The sequence below is a fragment of the Ursus americanus genome, chromosome 12, assembly GCF_024610735.1.
Source record: "Ursus americanus isolate L20-20 chromosome 12, mUrsAme1.1.p, whole genome shotgun sequence".
In the NCBI taxonomy this organism is placed as follows: Eukaryota; Metazoa; Chordata; class Mammalia; order Carnivora; family Ursidae; genus Ursus; species Ursus americanus.
The window spans coordinates 70,406,195-70,426,775 of record NC_142138.1 but is presented as its reverse complement, the minus strand read 5'-3'; the positions used below and the strand labels follow the sequence as shown (position 1 = coordinate 70,426,775).

Below are 20,581 nucleotides of genomic sequence, written 5' to 3'. Positions count from 1 at the left end.
GTTAAAGCGTACAGTTTTTTAGTATGTCACGGAGTTGTACAGTCTAATCTCAGTACATGCTCATTTCCCCTAAAAGAAATTCTGTACTCATTAACAGTCATCCTCCCCCTTCCCCAAGCCCTATATGACAGCTAAACTATTCTCTGTCTATAAATTTGCCTGTTCTAGACATTTCATATGAATGGAAACATAACAATACATGATTCCCTGTAACTGGCCTCTTTTGCTTGGTATAATGTTTTAAGGGTAATCTGGGTTGTAGCATTTATCTGTATTTCATTTTTTTTATTGCCAAATTGTTCCTTTGTATGGGGATACATTTTATCCATTCATTAGTTGATGGACATTGGGTTATTTCTACTTTTTGACTAGAATGCAGCTATGAACATTTATATACTAGTTTTTATGTGGGTATGTTTTTATTCTCTTGGGTATATACCTAGGAGTGGAATTGCTGGGTCACATGGTAACTCTGTGTTTAATCTTTTGAGGAACTGCCAAACTGTTCTCCAAAGCTTCAGTACCCTTTTATACTTCCATCTGCAATGTAATGAGCATTCCGGTTTCTCCACATTCTTACTATCTTTTTTATTATACCCATCCCAGTCGATGTTAGTTGTCAGATTACTTCTTTTTCATTTAATCTATCTATATAGAATTGGCCCTAAGCCTAGCTCTTGAATATCTGCTTGGAAACAATGATCAAGTATATATAATACCTGGTGACAACATTGAGTCTGTGTCATCCTCCTTTTAGGGCTTTTAAAGTTTAATTCTTTTCTAATTAGTATAGCAGAGTGGATTGAGTTAGAAATTATATTTACTTAGGACTCAGGTATATGGTCATGGTCACTGTAGTTTTCTGGGGTTTCTTTTTGTTTTTGCATCTTTGTATTACAGACTAACCATTGTTTTGTGTTTCCATTTTGTTTAAATTTGAAATTTTAAGTACTTCTTCTCTTTTTTTTTTTTTTTTAAAGATTTTATTTATTTATTTAACAGAGATAGAGACAGCCAGCGAGAGAGGGAACACAGCAGGGGGAGTGGGAGAGGAAGAAGCAGGCTCATAGTGGAGGAGCCTGATGTGGGGCTCGATCCCATAACGCTGGGATCACGCCCTGAGCCGAAGGCAGACGCCTAACCGCTGTGCCACCCAGGCGCCCCTGAAATTTTAAGTACTTCTAAGAACTTTTTTTTTGGAAATAATGGTGTTCTCCATATTTACTTACTGTTTTCCCCTACCACAATTTATTTTAATTAAATCTTAAAATTTTTAAAATATTTTTTACAGAAAATTTGCAAAGTATGGAAAACTATAAAGAGAAGGAAAAAAATTTTTGCTACCCAGAAAGAGTCGTTGTTAATGCTTGTATATTTACTGTCAGTTTTTTTACTTATGCTTTTTAAAAACACAGTATACGGATGCACATATATATATACGATTTAGATATTGAATACCTAAAAGGAGTTAGAACCCAAACAAGATAAACCCTTGTGCCATAGGACATAGTTTTTGTTTGCTTCTTGTCACCCACGGTATGAAATATCTGCTGAATTTGAAGTCATAGGTTACTTGAAGGATTAGACTTCAAAAGGGAATTTATTAGTTATTGCTTCACCTACAAGTGAATCTGTACAGTTTTATGTACAGTGTCAGATCCTTTTTTCCCCCCTCTGTTCTGTCTGCTCTCCCATTTTTTCAGGAACTCCAGCCAGGAACCAAGGCCTACACTGTCCAACACAATCCAGAGACCACAGCTAGGTCCCACAGCTAATTTACCCCTGGAGATAGGCTCAGGGCAGTTGGCATCCAGGTGAGAAATGGTGGAAGAATCGTAAATGATCAGTGGCCCAGGGAGTGGGCATCTGCAGTCCTGTTTGTTTGTTTATTTTAAGCCCTTTCCCAACATTAAAAAAAAAAAAAACTTCTCTCCTCACTGGTCTTTAACATGTAGGCAGCAGCAACAGCAAACAGAACTGGATGTGGTATCAGCAAGAGATGGACTGGCTGGCTACAATCATTCCCAGGTAAGTGTGTTGTCCAGTTTGAAGAAGACTGTGATCATTTCCTTAAGAAATGTCCCCCAATGCCAGTTAGAGTGCATGTGTATCTTTAAGTGAATGTTGGGGTTATTGAGTTGTCATGTTAAATCTTTCATGGTTATTTTTATCATCGTATCCCCCATGTTTCTGTTCAGCCTGTGACAGCCGCAGGGCCAGAACACAGCAAGCCCCTCGAGAAGACAGATGGTCTGTTTGCCCAGGATAGAGATCCGAGATTTTCAGAAATCTACTCCAACATCAATGCGGGTACGTTTCTCTCTCATTCTACTTCTAAGTTCTCATTTAGATCATTTACTGATGTGCCTGCTGCTGCCCGACATCTTTCCACTGAATCATAATACCTCATGAGTAAATAGGAACTTGCTGAACTAATGTACTACAGCCCCTTGACTGGCCCTCCCCCCACTCCTTTTGGTCCACAGATCAGAGTAAAGGCATCTCCTCCAGCACTGTCCCTGCCACCCAACAGCTATTCTCACAGGGCAACACATTCCCTCCTACCCCCCGGCCGGCAGAGAATTTCAGGTGAGCCCCTTATGTATGTGCTGCTTTACGGGCCAACTGAGGCATTCAGTTGCTGAATCCAAGTTTTATTCTTCCCTAGCTTTCTCTGGTTATTTCAGACAAGGCAGTAGAAAACTTGTAGGGCTTAAGATGAGGCAAGCTGCTTTTTTTCTTCCCTATTTCTTTGCACCTGTCCTGTTGGTTGTTATAGGTTCCATCTCTGTGTGTCCTGATTGGTGTGTGACTGTCAGTTTTTCTCATCTTTTCCAAATTCTGTTATCAAGTTTTCCTTAACCCTAGGGAAGTCAAGGGGACCTAGTAATAGCACTAGATTGTCCTGTGATTCCTAGATTTTGTGGTAAACCCATCCTTTTAATCTTTTACTGCACTATTTGTTCACTCCTAGAAATAGTGGTCTGGCCCCTCCTGTAACCATCGTCCAGCCATCAGCTTCTGCAGGGCAGATGCTGGCCCAGATTTCCCGCCACTCCAACCCGCCCCAGGGAGCAGCCCCAACTTGGACCCCTAGCACCCGCCCAGGCTTCTCTGCCCAGGTAAAGCTTCTCTTCTGTCTGTTCCCTGTGTACTAGTTTTTATTTGGTTGGTTGGGCTTTTTTCCATATGTGAAATTATTGTCATCTATCTTAGATATTTTCTCCTTAACCCCCACCCCTACCTTCCAATTTTTCTCTTTGCTGCGAGTAGCTAGATAATTAAAAACATAGATAATCCCCAGAACTCAGACTCTGGTTGTCACGTACTCACTCTTATTCAGAATTGCTCACACAGAACATGTTAAACAGGTTTGATTTACAGATTTGTTTTGGAGTCAATTCTGAGTTTCCATTTTGTACTAGAAAGTATAGGAATAAAGGAGAAAATTAACTATAATTTACACACAGTGATGTCTATTAAAAAATATGTTTAAAAGCCTATATAAGGCTATAAATATATATTATATATGATAAGCTTAAAGCTCATATTCTTTCATATATAATATATGCTTATATTGTACAGTAATTTTTTCAGTAAAAAAGCCCAAACCAAAAAGCATACTCCAAAATTGTTACATGCCCTGTGATCTCAATTGCATAAGAAATGTATAGGAAAATAAAAACTGGAAAAAATTCTCACAACTCTCAATGTATAGTTTATTAATTCCATAGTTCTTTGCTCTTTGCACTTTGTCATACCTGCCTAAAAGTAGTGTCAAAGAAGATTGACATTAATTAGAGGAAGTACAGAGTAAGAAATAAGTGATGAGCTTGGCTCAGAAGAATCCAGTGATTGACAGAGACTTGACTCATAGGAGTGACACATGCAATAATGTTAATGTTCCATTTGTTCCCTATCCCTTTCTTTAGCAGGTGGCTACTCAGGCTACAGCCAAGACTCGTTCTTCCCAGTTTGGTGTGGGCAACTTTCAGACTCCGTCCTCCTTCAGCCCCATGTCCCTTCCTGGTGCTTCTACTGCATCACCTGGTGCTGCTGCCTACCCTAGTCTCACCAGTCGTGGATCCAGCTTTGGTAAGTTTCAGATGAGAAAGGAGGGTAACAGGAAAATGACACCTCTAAAGAGAAAGGGTTTGGTAGTTAAAATAGTTTGCTTATGTCCTGGGTGCAGAGTGACAGTCCATTTGGAACTTAAAATGTACCCACATGAGGAGGACTTTAGCACAGATAAAAAAAAGTACATAAGGTATTATATATTAAGTAATAAGCAAATTTAATCTAAATGATCAAAGGACTGTTTGGAAAGGCTAACCAGAGAAAAATTAATTTGGGGCTAGGTTTTACGTACTAGTTTCTCCTCGCCAGTGGAGTTAGTGGCTTAAGGTTGGTTGTTCGTCCTTGCTGTATTTCTAGCTCCTGAGACTGGACAGACTACAGGACAATTCCAGACACGGACAGCAGAGGGTGTAGGTGTCTGGCCACAGTGGCAGGGCCAGCAGCCTCATCATCGGTCGAGTTCTAACGAGCAACATGTTCAGCAGCCATCAGCACAGCAACCTGGCCAGCCTGAGGTCTTCCAGGTGAGAGGGTGAAAAGACTTCAGAAAATCAGAAACTGGAGGAGAAAGGGCCAGGGAGCAGAGACAGAGAAGGAAGTATGCATGTGGACTGAGGTGTTTGGGAGAATGTGGGAGAAGCCAGAGTGGGAATGGGTAGGGATAGATGTCACTAACTGGACCTTACCGTGTGATGCACAGCCTTTAACCAGACCATCGTTAGTGATGTGAGGCACCATGTTAAAGGAAGTCATTTTAGCCCATGCAAGGAGAGCCACATCCCCGCTGCACAGTAGCTTGGGTATAAACATACTGATTATAGCTATAAAGGCCCATTTACCTCAGTCCTGAGGGGACTGCAAGAGCACATGGAGTAATCTTAGGACAAAAGAAGAGCTTATTTAAAACACAGGTTGAAAGAAGGCAGACAGGTTTGGGTAGAAAACAGGTAGAGTAAGAGATACTCCATATGTGTTCATAGGGGGTTATATGGAATGTGGCAAGCAGATTTTTCTCCTTTTGAAAATATGGAAGACTAGAAAAGAGGAAAAATGTGGAACTGTAGGAGGAAGGGACTAGGAACTAGGAACTAGGAACAAAATTGTCATTTAAAGGAGTCCAAGAATTCCTGGGAGTAGGGAAGGCTCAGGGAGCCTAACCCTGCAGAAACTCTGTGGGGCAAGGGGTGATGCTTCAGGGGAGTGTTGGGAAGACGCTCAGTAAACGTAAGGGATTAAGGTGTGTGACCAGACTTGCTCTGTTTCTCTTATCAGGAGATGCTGTCCATGCTTGGAGACCAGAGCAACAGCTACAACAACGAAGAATTTCCTGACCTAACTATGTTTCCCTCCTTTTCAGAATAGAAGTATTGGGGTGAGGATAAGGGGTGGGGGAGAAAAATCACTGTTTGTTTTTAAAAAGCAAATCTTTCTGTAAAGAGAATAAAAGTCCCTCTCCCTTCCCTTCCCTCACCCCTAATGTGTACCCCTTTCCCCTTCTGGCCTTTCCTTGCCCTTCTGCCTCCAAGATAACATTTATAGAAGAAATAGGGCGAATCCTGAAGGCTTTGGGGATCCTTTGAAAAACTAAGGCTGGGTGAAGTTAAGAATGCCTTTCCTTATGTCTCCTGACCAGAGATTTGTGCAGAAATTATTTGTGCTAGGGTCAAGAGGCAGGTTAGAGAACCTGACATCCACTGTTTGCCTTGTATACTGTGGCTTGTTTTTGGAAAGAAATTCTGAATAAGGTGGGGAAGAGGAGAAATGTCCTCATATTTGAGGACCATGAAACATGGTAGGTATATATAGGGCTTCAGGAAGTGAGTGTAGGCTCTTTCTGCTGCCTGGTGAGTGAGGAAGTGAGAGAGGGAGAGGGAGAAAGAGAGAGAGAGTGTGTGTGTGCGCGCACATATGTGCACACGTGTGTTTCTGTGTTTGTTTCTTTCTCCCTATTAGGGAGTTATGCAAAATTTGTCCCAGATTTTATCTTTGTTTTTCTGTGTATTCTTCAAAGAGTCCTAAGGAGTTAAATCTTCTAGGTATTTTCCACTTAGTATTGCAGCCAAAGAGTATTTAAATAAATGTCTTTGCTGCACTTACATCTATGCCCAGCCAGTATGCAACTGTAAGCAAATATATAAAGTCTTCTGTTGATGTGGTTGGTCTCTCATCAAACATATTTAGTGATAAAGCTGGGTCATTCCCACTGTTGGTGCTCTCACCTTATATGGAAGATCTGCAAACATTACAGGTGTTTAGGGTGGGAAGATAAACCCCTTTCAAAAACCCCATACTTGGCCATACTTGCTGCATTTTTCTGTCAGAATCACATACAATGTGTGTTCTGTAGAGGTTATTTCTGCATGGAAACTCAACTTCTTGGATTAGCAGTCCCAATGAAATCTTCACTGCTGGAGTTCAAACCAAATACCAAGCCTTCTTGCAAAGTAGCCTCTTTCATCCCATTCTCAATTCAGTCTGGCTAGAAACTGATATTTAGGTCTTTTCTGGACCTATAGTTCTTCCTCTTTGCTCCCTCCAGTCTTAAGATTGGATTTTGCTTTATGATGCAAGAGTATAAATCCATGTGGTAGATGGGGCCTGGACTCCCATTCTGACAGGGTTACTGAGTTAACTATAGCCATATAAAATGCAGATACCGGTTACTACTCTCACTCTTTACCTTCCTCAGGTAACAGTCATGTGTATCAGACTTTTTTTTTTTTATTTTAATTGGCTCAGGCCAGTATCTTAAGTGCAAGACTGAATTAAATAAGGAGAAGACATATTAAACATAGCCATAGGAGACTGAGGAGCACAGATGGCCTTAGAGAGGCTGAGAGAGCATCATTACTGGGTTTCTCTCCCTTTTGTCTCCAGTCTGGTGCCAGGTAGTGGAGTTGAAAAGGAGACAGTTTATTTTTTTATTCTATGTGCACACATACCGTATACATATATATATTTATATCACAATTTAAGAAACCAAAAAGTTGAGTTTCCAATGGAATCCTTGTTTTTTAATAATTGACTGTTTTTAAATGTGATCAGGACTATAATATTGTACAGTTATTATAGGGCTTTTGGGGAAGGAGAGGGGAGGGAGAAGATGCTCTGGGGGTTTTGTTTCTGCTTTTCCTTCAGGGTTTTATTTTTGATTGTTTTTTCTTGTTGGCCATTTCTGTACTGCTGGCATCTGTGCTGAGCTTTACAGTGGCAAAAATAATGACATGTAGCAAAGATTTTAAAAACAAAATATTTTTTCCTTTTGTAAACTTTCTTGTGTTGTGTGATCTTGATTGCGGCTTTATTATTCCTTTCCAGCTCATAAACAACAAATACTCACAACTAGTTGAATCCATAGTTTGAACTCCAAATATGCAAACACAAAGCACAGTGTGTCTGTAATTTCAGGATTCAGAAATCACAGGGCTCTGATCACTCAGCACTCCTTGATTGTCCTCCTGATCCTGACTCATTCTGAGTAGAATCATCAGGGACATCTGACCGTGAGATGGGGGTTGGGGAATTGCCCGGTCCTGCAGAGCAGACAGAGATGGGACTTGAGACCAGTAGAGCACATCGGATTCCTTCCCCCAGTATGTCCTGCTCACCTGGATTAAAAGGAATTAGGGATGGGGAAATTTAAACTCTTCAGGTCTGGACTTGGTTTCCCTCTAGGACCATATGGTTCATAATCTTAAAAGAACACCCTGTGTTCGTGAGGGTCGATGTGTGCAATCCAGCTAGAAACTGAGTCTGTCCTATGTATTATCTTTTCTGTTCCAAGGACCATCTTTTCCTCTTCCCCCATCTCTATTTATGGAAGAAAGTGGGAATTTGGGGATGTGGTTTAGGGACTGAACTAGACTCTTATGATCTGTCACATGCCTGGATGTTGGGGGAATCATTTGGAGAAGCTCACATGACTGGTCTTGGATCAGGGATTTTAATAATTGAAACAGATAATGTTCATCAGGCATCCCACCATCTGAGAATTTTAGCAACAAAGAAGTCACATGCAAGTTTGTCAGTGCTCATGGCATTGATTCAAGTAAAGTCATTAATAACTAGGAGTGCTGGGTTTTTTTGTTACTTTTAGAACCAGTTTCATCTTGACTTTCTGGGCATATCCTACCTCAGCAAAACCTTATTAGTCTGGGAGAGCTACTGACAACTTTTAGCCAACAAGCTTGTTAAACTCAAGTGATTTTGGAGCCTTTGGCTTCCTACATACTCTTTTCTAGTCTTCTGTAATTTATTCCCTCATCCTTGCTGTGAGAGTCAGACACAAATTTGAAAATTAAGGTTTTGAAGTTGGAGAGATGGGTGATAACAGGAAAAGGACAGGAGAAAATGTAATCCCCAATATAATAAATACTACATAATAAAGAAGGATGGGGGAGACCAGGACTGTGTCCTATTAACCATCAAAGTGAAGGTAAGCCCCAACTTGTGTAATGTGTGTCAGAGTGGGTTTTTTTGTTTGTTTTTGTCTGCCCTCAAAGACAGTCATGTGAAACTAAATACCTAGCAACTCTCCACCCTGGCACACTCCAGTCGCACACAGAAACACTGCAAATCCGCTGCCTCCTTCCCTCCCCAGCCCTGCTTCTCTCAGCATTTCTTTCCCCGCCTCCCTCCCCTATTCAAATTTTCCAGCCCACAGCTGAAACTGACTTCCGCAATCCTGATGGAATAAATCCAGCACCCCTAGTCATCCGCCCACATATCCACACTCCCCAGCGAACGGAGCCTAGAGCACAGATCCCTATCAGCAGGTAACATTTTCTACTTGCTAGATCTTTTAGCTTCTCATTCCTTGCTTTCTCCATTTTAGGAGTATTATGGATGTAGTGACTTGGGGATAAGGTTGAGATTTGTAGGTTGTGTAGGTGAAAACAGCAATATGCCCATCTTAGGTCATTTCCTGGCTAAACAAAATTTGCCTGGAAATCTTTAGGATTCCTACTATGATTTATATGTGTGTATACATAGTTATTAGTGAAAGCTAAAGATACAGGGAATCCTTTGCCCATCCCTTGAAGAGGGGCCTCTCCTTGTAGGGTCTTCTGTTTTGCCCAAAGGTACCAAAAGGGTTAACTTACTAGCGGGGAGGAGGACTGGTGCCCAGAGGTGCTTTTCCACTCTGTCTCAAAGCCTTTAACACTCCAGATATTAAATGTCTTGTTGAATGTTTTGCCAGTCTGCAAAGATTACACAAAATTGGGACTGTAAATTCAAAAATGATAGAAGCTGTATAACTTGCTTCAGACTGTAAATTGTTCTTAAAACGGAGAACACGGAATTAAGCCGCTGTAAGAAATGAGTGAAGCTAGAGTAAACTGAAAAGCTGTGAATTTAATGATCACAGAACACTGCTTTTTGTCTTACATTCTTCTAACAAACTTTGGTTCTGAAGCTTTTGTCCTGTGACGCAATCACAGAGGTTTTTTGTTGTCAGGAAAAGAAAGAAAAACTTTCCTGCCCACAGCATCTGGTTGAGATTAGGGGCAGTTTCCTGCCTGAGGAGGGAGCAGGAAGAGAAAGGAGGAAGAAATGTGTGAGACTAAGGAGACAATAAACATCTAGAGAATAGGAAATACTGTCAGCTGTTCCTGGTCGTCTCATGGCAAGATCTGGGAAAGTATCCCGAACTTGGGGCAAGGGAGTAAATAATACCTTGAAGAAATGGTCAGGAAGCAAAACTTAGCTGGAAATTTTTCCTTTGTGTATTCTCCAACCCCCTTCCAACCTCCAGCCTTGTCCATCTCCTTCAGGTCTGCAGGGGACATTGGAGGAAACAGGTGCTGGGTCCCTTCTGATTGTCCATTTTCTACCCCATTTCTGGCTTTCTCGGCAAGTTTGTGTGTGTGTGTGTGTGTGTGTGTGTGTGTGTGTGTGTGTGTGTGTAATCTTCCTAGGTCAAAAAGCTTGGAACCAGATGTATTGGCACCCAACCAAACCCAGATCCTTCCTATCATTGTTTTATCGTATGCAGATCATCCTCAATTCTTTGGATTCCTTCCTTATAAATCCTTGTTTTCCTTTGCATCACGGTCCCAAGGAAGGTGTTCTTATCTTTGGGTTCATGAATTCCCCAGAATTGTGTGTGCATGCGTTTTTCGGGTGAGTGGGAATATAATGGGTTACAAAATTTTATTAGCTTCTCAAAGGAGTTCATGACTGCCAAGGGTTAAGAACCACCTGTCTGGGAATATAGCTCCAGCTATTTCCTCATCCCAAGCCAGTCTGTGAACCCCTTGGCCCACAGAAGAATGTCCCCTAATTATCCCCTTCCCCAGGATGTGGGGGCTCGAGGTTCTGCTGCTGCTGCCCATGGCAAGCTTTGCTCTATATCCTGAGGAGATACTGGACACTCAATGGGAGCTATGGAAGAAGACCTACGGGAAGCAGTATAACAGCAAGGTGCCTGGGACCTGGAGGGTAGCACGGTCGGGGAGGTGGAACGTGAGACTTCCAGGCTTAGCATCCAGATTCCCTTCTTCAATCTGGATACCTTAACCACTCCAACCAAGCAAACCTGCCCCTGTTCTCTAACTCAACATACAGATTCATTCCTTCTCCTTGACTCACTTTCCCTCAAGTTCTGGCTTTTTCTTTATAACTGTCACATTTCTCTTTGGGGAAGAATTCTCAGATGAATGCTTTTCATCCATAAGCAATTTTCTATACATCTCTCCAGAGCTTTGCATTCTATTTTTTTTGTATTTGTTTGCATATTTCTTTTTGTATCCTCTTAATCCCATGGTGAGTTCCCCAACTAGACTGTAAACTGAATGATTGTAAGTTTCATCTTTTCTCCTAAAAACCTCCACAGTATTACTTATGTAACTTTATACACAGGACACAGTCTGTGCCAGTACTGACTATGCTCTGTTTAGGTGGATGAAATCTCTCGGCGTTTAATTTGGGAAAAAAACTTGAAGCATATTTCCATCCATAATCTTGAGGCCTCTCTTGGTGTCCATACATATGAACTGGCCATGAACCACTTGGGGGACATGGTGAGTTGAACCTCGGCTCCTGGGCCTACCTGCCCTGTTTGCCTTAGTTCCCTGCTAATGCCTTGCCTTTTTGTTCTTTGTCCCAGACCAGTGAAGAGGTGGTTCAGAAGATGACTGGACTCAAAGTACCCCCCTCTCATTCCCGTAATAATGATACCCTCTATATCCCAGACTGGGAAAGCAGAGCCCCAGACTCCATTGATTATCGGAAGAAAGGATATGTTACTCCTGTCAAGAACCAGGTACCGTCCTTTCTCCTGGCATGACCTCTTTCTGCTTCTTTGTTCTTACAGTAGGAGGGAACTAGGAAGAGAGGGCAAGGAACTAAGGGATCTCTCCCAATGCTAAGAGAATACAGCTTATTCTGTTATTTAAGTCATCACCTATTTTTGTATGTTTATGTTGTTTGTTTTTTTACAAGTAGTATTGCTGTAAGCACCCTGTGAATATGTTTTCATGTATATGTGCAAATATTTATGCAAAATAAACCCTAAAATTGGAACTGCTAGGTCACAGAGTATCATTTCCAAAAAATTTTTTTATGATCTTAACACCTCACCAGCCAGAGAATGCCACTTTTCCCTCAACCTTAGCAATGCCGATTATATCAACCAGATCAACAACTGATTTAACATTCATTCAATAAATACATCTTTTTCAGAACCTACCAGGAGTGCTAGGCAGTGGAGAGTCAAGATGACTAAGACATTACCCGTGTCCTCAAGAAATCCTCAGTCCTAAAAAATAGAACAGGGAAGAAAGAAAAATGTATAATCGAACTGAACAAACACTAATAGTAATAGCACTTTTTGAGAGATTGTTGTGTGTCAGAAACTTCTAAATCCTTTACATGAATTAACTTTTTAAGTCTCCATAACCCATAATTGAGTATATTATTATCCAGATTTTACAGATAAAGCACAGAGAGGTTTAGTAACTTCCCCAAGGTCGCATATCTTCTAGGTTGCAAAGCCAGTACTCTGTTCCACTACAGCTAATGGGGACAGTGGTAACAATGTTACCAATACAAACAATAACAATAGAACAATGTAACAAATATTAAACAAAGGGAAAGAGGAAGACTTCACAGAAAAGGGGACATGTGTGCTGGAATTGCATCAGGCAGTTTAGAGGGAAGAAACAAAAAGGTGAACAGCAGTCACTGACAGTTGCTCTGTTACGCCTTTCAGGGTCAGTGTGGTTCCTGTTGGGCATTTAGCTCTGTGGGTGCCCTGGAGGGCCAACTCAAGAAGAAAACTGGCAAACTCTTAAATCTGAGTCCCCAGAACCTGGTGGATTGTGTTTCTGAGAATGATGGCTGTGGAGGGGGCTACATGACCAATGCCTTCCAGTATGTGCAGAAGAACCGGGGCATTGACTCTGAAGATGCCTACCCATATGTGGGACAGGTAAGACCGCACCATGCAGTTACACAGCTCAGTAATGGCTCTTCCTTTCCTGGTATTTTGTCCTAGAAACAATTCCAGAAATCTTGTTTTCTGTTCCCCTATACTGCCTTGTTGATAGGATAATTTCCCATAGAAGGCCAAGAAGATTGCCACAGCCCAGGAGATTGGGGGGGCTCAGGCCACCATAACCCTATCCATCTCTTTGCCCTGGAGGAAACAGAGCACAGGTGACCCCACAGACATCTGAGTATGCCTCTGCAACCTCCTGCTCAGCTCCTTCGCTCCCATCACAGATCCCAAACGTACCACACTAATTTGCTGAATCGTACCACACTAATTTGCTGAATCGTATGCCTTTATTTTGCATGATCTCAGCATGAACCCACGGGAATGTTTATGCAAATTATGTAAGTTAACATGCTGACATGTACGTAATGAGAGAAAAAATAAGTTGCTTCATACTTGTTTTAACTTTAGAGATTAATTTACTTCCTCCTTTAGTAATCGGAAGAAGACCTTTCTTATCTAAAAGGAAGATCTAAGGGCTTTTATATACATGGGGTTGATAGATAATAGGGTTGCATAGGGCTTTTGTAATAGGAGCTTTTGAAACAGAGATAGCAAGTTTGAGTAATAAGAGTGATGGCTACAGGACACCTGGGTGGCTCAGTCGGTTAAGCATCTGACTTCAGCTCAGATCATGATCTTGGGGTCCTGGGGTTAAGCCCTGCGTTAGGCTCTGCACTCAGCAGGGGAGTCTGCTTGTCCCTCTACCCCCCCCCACTCGTCTCTCTCTCTCTCACTCTCACTCTCTCTCTCCCTTTCAAGTAAACAGATAAAATCTTTAAAAAATAAAAAAGATTGATGGTTACTATGTACTAAGCCATGTGCTTAGTTCATTTTCTCATTTAATCTTCATAACAGACATGTAAGGTAAACTTATCCTCTCTTTATAGGTGAGGAGATTGACACTGAAGGAGAGAAAATAGCATGCTCAAATTCATACCACTAGTCATGTAGCAGCACCAAGATTTATCTACTGTGTCTGTTCATCTGCTACACACACTTCCAGCATGTCTTCTGTGCAAATGTGCAGTTTTCTTTAGTAGGATATAATACCTGGGAACAGAATTGTCTGAGTCTTAGGGTACATGTATCTTCAACCCACTAGATAATGACAAATTGTTTACCAAAGTGTTTGGAAACATTTATTTTTTATTTATTTATTTATTTTTTTTAAAGATTTTTTTATTTATTCATTCGACAGAGAGAGAGAGACAGCCAGCGAGAGAGGGAACACAAGCAGGGGGAGTGGGAGAGGAAGAAGCAGGCTCATAGCGGAAGAGCCTGATGTGGGGCTCGATCCCATAATGCCAGGATCACGCCCTGAGCCGAAGGCAGACGCTTAACCGCTGTGCCACCCAGGCGCCCCTGGAAACATTTATATTCCCACCTGAAGTGTATAAAAATTCCCATTGATTCCCATCTTTATTAGTATGCTTATCTGGCCATCTGCATTTCTTCAGTGAATTCACTGTTTATATCTTTTGTACATTTTTAATTAGTTGTTTTTCCCACTGATTTTTAGGAATTTAAAAAAGATATCTGGATACTAATACTGTGTGTGTTGTAGGTGAACACTTGTCTTTTTATATCTTTCAACTCAGAGAAGTTCTTAATTTCAGACTAGTAAAATTATTTTCCTTTGTAATTTGTGCCTTTAAAAAATCCAGTAGCAATGAGTGTTATTCATTCATGTTTAGTTCTGATCCCATCTCAGATGGTGTCTGTTGCAATAAATGCTCATTAATGTAAATGGCTGAACAAATCCATTTCACTGGATACTCAACAACCTATATAGGAAAGTCACTTCACATTTTCATGGACATTGGCCACACCAAAACAGACATTAATTTGTAAATTTCATGGTATTATTATTCCATGTTGTGGTTTTTTAGCTGTCAGGTATACAAGGCAGAAATATTGGAGGTTGTACCTAAAATAAATTTTCTTTAATCTGTATACAATTTTCAGAACTCCTGGGTCCTAAGTCCATGTTTGATTTCTGGGGCTACTACTTACTATAAGGTGCTAACTTTAGGGCACCATACTAAAGCTGCCCTAACAGATTAACTTTTAAATTCTGAATACATCAGGCTAATCAGTGAGATAATGTAGCAAAATATTCTTATTTATTTATTTACTTATTTATGTAAAGACTTATAAATTCGAGAGTGAGAGAGTGCACACACAAGCACAGAAGGGGAGGGAGAAGCAGACTCCTCGCTGAGCAGAGAGCCTGACGTGGGGCTCCATCCCAGGACCTTGAGATCGTGACCTGAAGCACAGACAGACACTTAATCAGCTGGGCCACCCAGGTGCCCCAAAATATTCTCTTTTAAATTGTTAAATATTCTTTCAACAACTTTTTGTTGTCACTTGATATCAAAAATTTTAATCCTGGGGCAACCAGGTGGCTCAGTCGGCTGAGTGACCAACTCTTGGTTTCGGCTCAGTCATGATCTCAGGGTTATAACATTGAGCCCTGTATCGGTCCCCACGCTTAGTGTGGAGTCTGCTTGAGATTTTCTCTCCCTCTCCCTCTGCCCCTCCCACTCATGCACTCTCTCTCTCTCTCAAATAAATAAATCTTTAAAAAAATTAAATCCCAAAAGTATATACAAAAGAAATCCCACCCAAAACCAGGTCTGTGTTTACAATTTTTTCCATATCGATTAATCCAGGCAGCCAATTTAAAGGATTGTGTAACTATGTTAAAGAAAAAGAAATTAAATAGCATCAGAGCTAATAGTTGATTACTCATCGATTGACAGCTTATATCGATTACATGGTATTATATTAATCAGTTTGTTGAGAGACAGTTTAATAGCTCAGAGTTTGAATAATTTAAATGAAATTTACATAATATCTGAAACCTTAATTTGGAAGAAAAAGAGCATCTGACTTCTAATTTCTGTTCTCCTGCCCCCTCAAATGATCTCTTCAGCATTTGACAGCAATGTGGAATGACTTTGGTCTCATAATCAATTAAAATGAAGAATGAGCCATATAAGACATGTAGTCCATTTTTACTATTTTTATTATTTTTTAAGATTTTAAGTAATCTCCACACCCAGTGTGGGGCTTGCTCGAACTCACAACCCCAAGATCAAAAGTCACATGTTCTACCGATTGAGCCAGCCAGGCACATCCATATTCTATATTTTTAATATTCTGAATCTTGAGCTTGTATCTACTTTACAGTTGTTAAAAGCAATTATTATCTAAAAGTAAAAGAACTTCTCATATAAACACATGAATGAATGGAGGGAGGTGAAGAAAAATAAAATAAAAGCAGTCAGATAATACAGTAATTTATGTTCGTTCCAGCCATAATGCAGCTAATTCTGACTTTAAAGTATCATCACATGACATTCTTCCAAATCCATTCCTGAGATATTTTTATTTACTTATAGATTTGAACAATTTTTGGCACTAGGAGGCATCAAGGTTTGGATCATACGGCAGAAAACAAAGGAATCCTGAGAAATTAAGACAGGAGACTACTGTAATCTTAGAATATCATGTCAAATGCTGCCATTATTGTTAATAGTTAGATAACGTGTTCTTACAGAGTCAGCTTTAGGTTTTTGAAAGGGTAGCCTGTAGGAAAATTAATTGCAAAAGAGACTACACCACCTTGACATAGTTTGCCATAAGACTTCGAAACTGTGGCTTGCCAGTGAAACATACTATTGTTAACTGGACCTCCGAAACATAATGTTGGAAATCCACAGGCTAAATTGCTAAGTTCTTTATTAATTTGTTTTAATGTCATATTATGTGCTTTCAAGAACACCAGCCAAAACTCTTTGCCTCACACTAGTTCCCCTGGTATATGTGTATAGGGCCCAGGTCTTCCCTCTCTCCGGGCCTTGGCCTCCTCCCCACAGAGCAGTGGTGACTCCCTGCCCTCCGAGGCTTGCACATACTACATGGCCAGAAAGATGATCTGTGCTTTTAAAACACCTTGTTCCAGAAATCTCTCTCTACCCTGAGGGAATAAAAATACTCCCTCTCTTAAGTTTTACAGTATATCCTTTCACATTTATGTTTTAAAACCACCCAGAGCTGATTTTTGTGTATGTGCAAGGTATCCACTTTTCATGTTCTTTTTTTATAGTTATCTAAAATGGCGAGGAGAGAACAGACCCTCTCTAAAGACTGTAGGCCTGCTGCCCCTGTCAGTTTACCGACATCACTCAGAGCATTGGTGGAGTTTCTCACCCACCAGTTCCTGGCCTGCTGCTTTGTCCTACTTCTGTTTTAACCTCCTTTTTTCCAGGATGAAAGTTGTATGTACAACCCAACAGGCAAGGCAGCTAAGTGCAGAGGGTACAGAGAGATTCCTGAGGGGAATGAGAAGGCCCTGAAGAGGGCCGTGGCCCGAGTGGGACCCATCTCTGTGGCCATTGATGCAAGCCTGACCTCCTTCCAGTTTTACAGCAAAGGTAAGGAGCTGTTCCTAGAGAGCACAATCAGCCATCTCTTATGATGGGGGCTTGGCAGCTTCTCGAAAGCCACTGGGCATTGGCAGTACTTAGTTTCCACGTTTAGATGAGTCTGACCAAGGGAAACGGAACAGCTACTACAGTGCAGCACATCTCTCTGTCACCAATCCTCCTGACAGGGCAGGATTCTTCAGGGTGGCCCTTGGAATGCAGAAAGCTTCACCTTGATAGTTTGTTTCCCAGGTGTGTACTACGATGAAAACTGTAATAGCGATAATCTGAACCACGCGGTGTTGGCAGTGGGATATGGCATCCAGAAAGGAAACAAGCACTGGATCATTAAAAACAGGTAATGATGAGGATACTAAGTTTGTCATGCAATCACCCTATTAACACTCAGCCTCAACTCCAACTTCCCAATATTTCTTTCTCTCACTTCAAGAGAAAGTTGTCTCAGACTTTTTAGTTCTCCCTTCCCAATTAGAGGCTCTTAATTCTTTTTTTTTTTAAGATTTTATTTATTTATTTGACAGAGAGAGACAGCCAGTGAGAGAGGGATCACAGGCAGGGGGAGTGGGAGAGGAAGAAGCAGGCTCACAGCTGAGGAGCCTGATGTGGGGCTCGATCCCAGAACGCCGGGATCACGCCCTGAGCGAAAGGCAGACGCTTAACGACTGCGCCACCCAGGCGCCCCTACAGGCTCTTAATTCTAACACGTAATGGCCAGACAGCAGTACTCAGAGTCTGTGTTGGGTGCTCCACATGCAAAGTGCTTAGTTATACAGAAATGAACAGAATGCTCGCCTTCCGTGATCTCACAGCCCCCTAAGAAAGACAGAGCTAACTACATCCAGAACATACAGGAACACCAAGAAACCAGCAGGAGGTTTTTAATTATATAGTTTTTTCTTTCTTTTTTCTATAATGTGATCAATTTCTTAGGAAGCTTTCCATCATCAGTCTGTTTGGAAGCGATAGGGAACCAACGTAAAGGTTTAGTATCCTCTTGTGCAACTTTTTGCCTGTCCAGATATACTTAGGATAACATATATAAAAACTGGCCAAAGATTTTGAAGTCTGTGAAGAGAAACACTTTTTGGAAAGTAGATATGACAACAACAACAAAAATTAGTGTTTCCTTCCCTATTATTGGGAGTAAATAAAACTATACAGTACTTCGGCTCCCCATTTTTCTTTAGGCCCTTGTGACTTTGGGGGGTAGACTTAATGAGAATTATACTTTTCCTTTTCTCATTGGCCAATACAGGCCTGGCAACAGCACTAACTAAACTTCCTGTCCTTGGTGGCTCCAGGGAGCAGGAGTCCTAGATGCTGGCGAGTTCACAGGCCAAAACAGTGCTGTGAGCAAGTGGGGCTGCTACCTAGAGGACTGACAGGGTAGGCAGTATAGGTCACAGTCCCAACTAAGGCTGAACCCAAGCACCTTTTTAGGAAGGTGCTCCTTCTCCCACAGCTTCTGTCCTATGTTCTCCCTTTCTCGACTCCCAGTCCCAAGGACTTACTCTGTCCTTCCTGGTCAGGTGCCAAGGGTGGAGCCTGCATCCAAGATTTCTGGGAGGAATAAGGGACACACTTAAGCAGGATCAGGATCACTGGAGACCCATAGAGAAGGGAATAGGAGTAGGGTACAGGTCTTAAGTAAAATGTATTGGGTAACTGGGGAATTCGCTGATTGGGGAAAAAGAAAACGCATGAAAACAATTTAGGAAGATATGTAGACCGGTCTCCCTCTCGCACTGCCTTGTCTTTCATTCTCGCCACTGTTCCCTTAGCAATCTAATTCATTCTCATAGCTTCATTCATCTCTCCTATTGGGTTTACCCAGTAAGACCAAGATCACCTGCTTCAGCCTCTCTTACTTCTTTCTTATGCTCTAGACTCATGTTTTCAAGATTACTCTTCCTTAAACACCAATTGGACCATGTTACACTCCCAGTCTGAGACTTTCAGTGTCTCCTCCACTACGATGGGCCACAGGGTCGAACTCTTCAGCCTGGCAGTAAAGATAATACAAACTGATCTCAGTCTACCTTTCCAGACATATTTCCTACTATACCCTGTCAGGCACCCTATTTTTCGGCCACATGATCTTAACACATGTCCCATGCTCTCCTGCCTCTAGTATTCATTTCATAGTCCTCTGCTGGCATCCCATTTGCATAAGCCTTTTTGATCCTTTGATCACAAGCAGTCTCTCTTACCTTTGAGGCCTATAGCATTATGCCTTCTCTCCATTCCTTTACTTTAAACTCTTCAAAGGTAAAAACTGTTTTATTCATTTTTTTATACCATCAGTACCTAGCACAATAGTGTTTAATGAATAAATAAACTGAGGGTACTAAGTATTTTCCTTAATTGGTCCTACAGCTGGGGAGAAAACTGGGGAAACAAAGGCTATATCCTCATGGCTCGGAATAAGAACAACGCTTGTGGCATTGCCAACCTGGCCAGCTTCCCCAAGATGTGACTTCAGCCAGCCAACTTCATCCTGCTCTTCCGTTCCTTCCACGATGGTACGACATACTGACGTACTTTGGAAGGGAGTCGGTGTGTCTTTTTTGAAGCAGATGTAGCAATATAGAGATTGTCCATTCAGTTCCCCCGTTTGTGCGTCAAGTGACACCCCTACTACTTTCCTTCTCTCCACCCAAGGCCTTTCTTTTTCACTGTGGCCGCAGTAGGAATTTCCCTAACAGATGTACATTCTTGGGCTAGAAGATGTGAGCACAGCCTGCCCGGACTGCTGTCCTGCAGCTGATGCTATGTGAAGAGTCAGAGGCTAGAGATCTTCGGGCAGATTCTCATTCACAGTGGCTAGTTAGCTTTAACCACCTAGAGGACTAAGGTGACCTGACCTCTCAGTCTCCAACTTCACTTCTTCTGTATCCTGAAGATAGAAATTTCTATGTTTTCTACCCCAATTCATAAATCTATTCATAAATCTTTGGTACCAGTTTATGTGATACAAGAAATGTGTTTTCTTTTTCCTTCTTTGCATTTTTAAAGTAAACCAAGTATTTATCTCTTGTCTCTAATTTAATAAATACCTATTTAGTAAACATGCATTTTGCGTCAGATACTGTGCTAGGTGCTGGAGACAGAAAGATGAAAAAAAACCAACATGTATCTGAGGCACCTGGCGGGCTCAGTTGGAGGAATGTGCAACTCTTGATCTTGGGGTTGTGAGTTGGAGCCCCATGTTGGGTGTAAAGATTATTTAAATAAATAAAACTTTAAAACAAAACAAAAACAAAAAATATGTATTCCTTATATTCGATGTGCTCCCAGTTTACTTGGAGTCTCTCACATAAACATTTCACCCTAATTCATGTATTTGTTCATTTCTTCAACCAACATTTATGAAGTCCTTACTGTGTACTAAGAGCTTTCTAAATTTCAGGGATTCCATGGATATAAGGAGACTTCAATGTTTAGTTCTATGTGTAGGGGAACCAGAGTAAGTGACACGTAAACGTAGGTCTTGACAAATATCTTAAGGCCCTTCCTGAGGTTCTACAGTCTAAACATTTGCTGTCATCAA

General features: G+C 41.3%; 2 protein-coding genes across 9 annotated transcripts in view; both read left to right on the top strand.

The window, feature by feature from the left end:
* ARNT (aryl hydrocarbon receptor nuclear translocator) overlaps positions 1-8,851 on the top strand; it is a 66,016-nt gene extending 57,165 nt beyond the window's left edge. For 3 of the 8 annotated variants that reach the window (XM_045790613.2, XM_045790608.2, XM_087866255.1), the window contains 8 exons: positions 1,704-1,814; positions 1,956-2,028; positions 2,199-2,310; positions 2,487-2,589; positions 2,975-3,122; positions 3,933-4,095; positions 4,435-4,601; positions 5,350-7,346. In XM_045790613.2, coding sequence (XP_045646569.1) covers positions 1,704-1,814; positions 1,956-2,028; positions 2,199-2,310; positions 2,487-2,589; positions 2,975-3,122; positions 3,933-4,095; positions 4,435-4,601; positions 5,350-5,439 — 967 coding nt within the window. In that variant the 3' untranslated portion in view covers positions 5,440-7,346. Of the gene's footprint in view, positions 1-1,703; positions 1,815-1,955; positions 2,029-2,198; positions 2,311-2,486; positions 2,590-2,974; positions 3,123-3,932; positions 4,096-4,434; positions 4,602-5,349; positions 7,347-8,733 lie in introns of those variants that run through there. The other 5 variants (XM_045790615.2, XM_045790612.2, XM_045790611.2 and 2 more) reach the window with 4 other exon arrangements.
* Positions 8,742-20,103, top strand: CTSK (cathepsin K). The gene is made up of 8 exons (XM_045790617.2): positions 8,742-8,852; positions 10,377-10,500; positions 10,977-11,099; positions 11,186-11,341; positions 12,290-12,508; positions 16,854-17,019; positions 17,263-17,368; positions 19,408-20,103. Exons 2-8 carry the CDS (start codon positions 10,378-10,380, stop codon positions 19,505-19,507), a joined length of 993 nt encoding a protein of 330 aa, XP_045646573.2. The 5' UTR covers positions 8,742-8,852; position 10,377; the 3' UTR covers positions 19,508-20,103.
* The last annotated feature ends 478 nt before the right edge of the window (positions 20,104-20,581 follow it).

What these genes read in the sequence shown, in the direction of transcription:
- CTSK (XM_045790617.2), top strand. Translation starts at nt 10,378, where the DNA reads ATGTGGGGGCTCGAGGTTCTGCTGCTGCTGCCCATGGCAAGCTTTGCT. An exon ending in GGAAGCAGTATAACAGCAAG is followed by an intron (nt 10,501 to 10,976) that starts GTGCCTGGGACC and finishes TGCTCTGTTTAG; the next exon opens with GTGGATGAAATCTCTCGGCG. An exon ending in TTACTCCTGTCAAGAACCAG is followed by an intron (nt 11,342 to 12,289) that starts GTACCGTCCTTT and finishes TACGCCTTTCAG; the next exon opens with GGTCAGTGTGGTTCCTGTTG.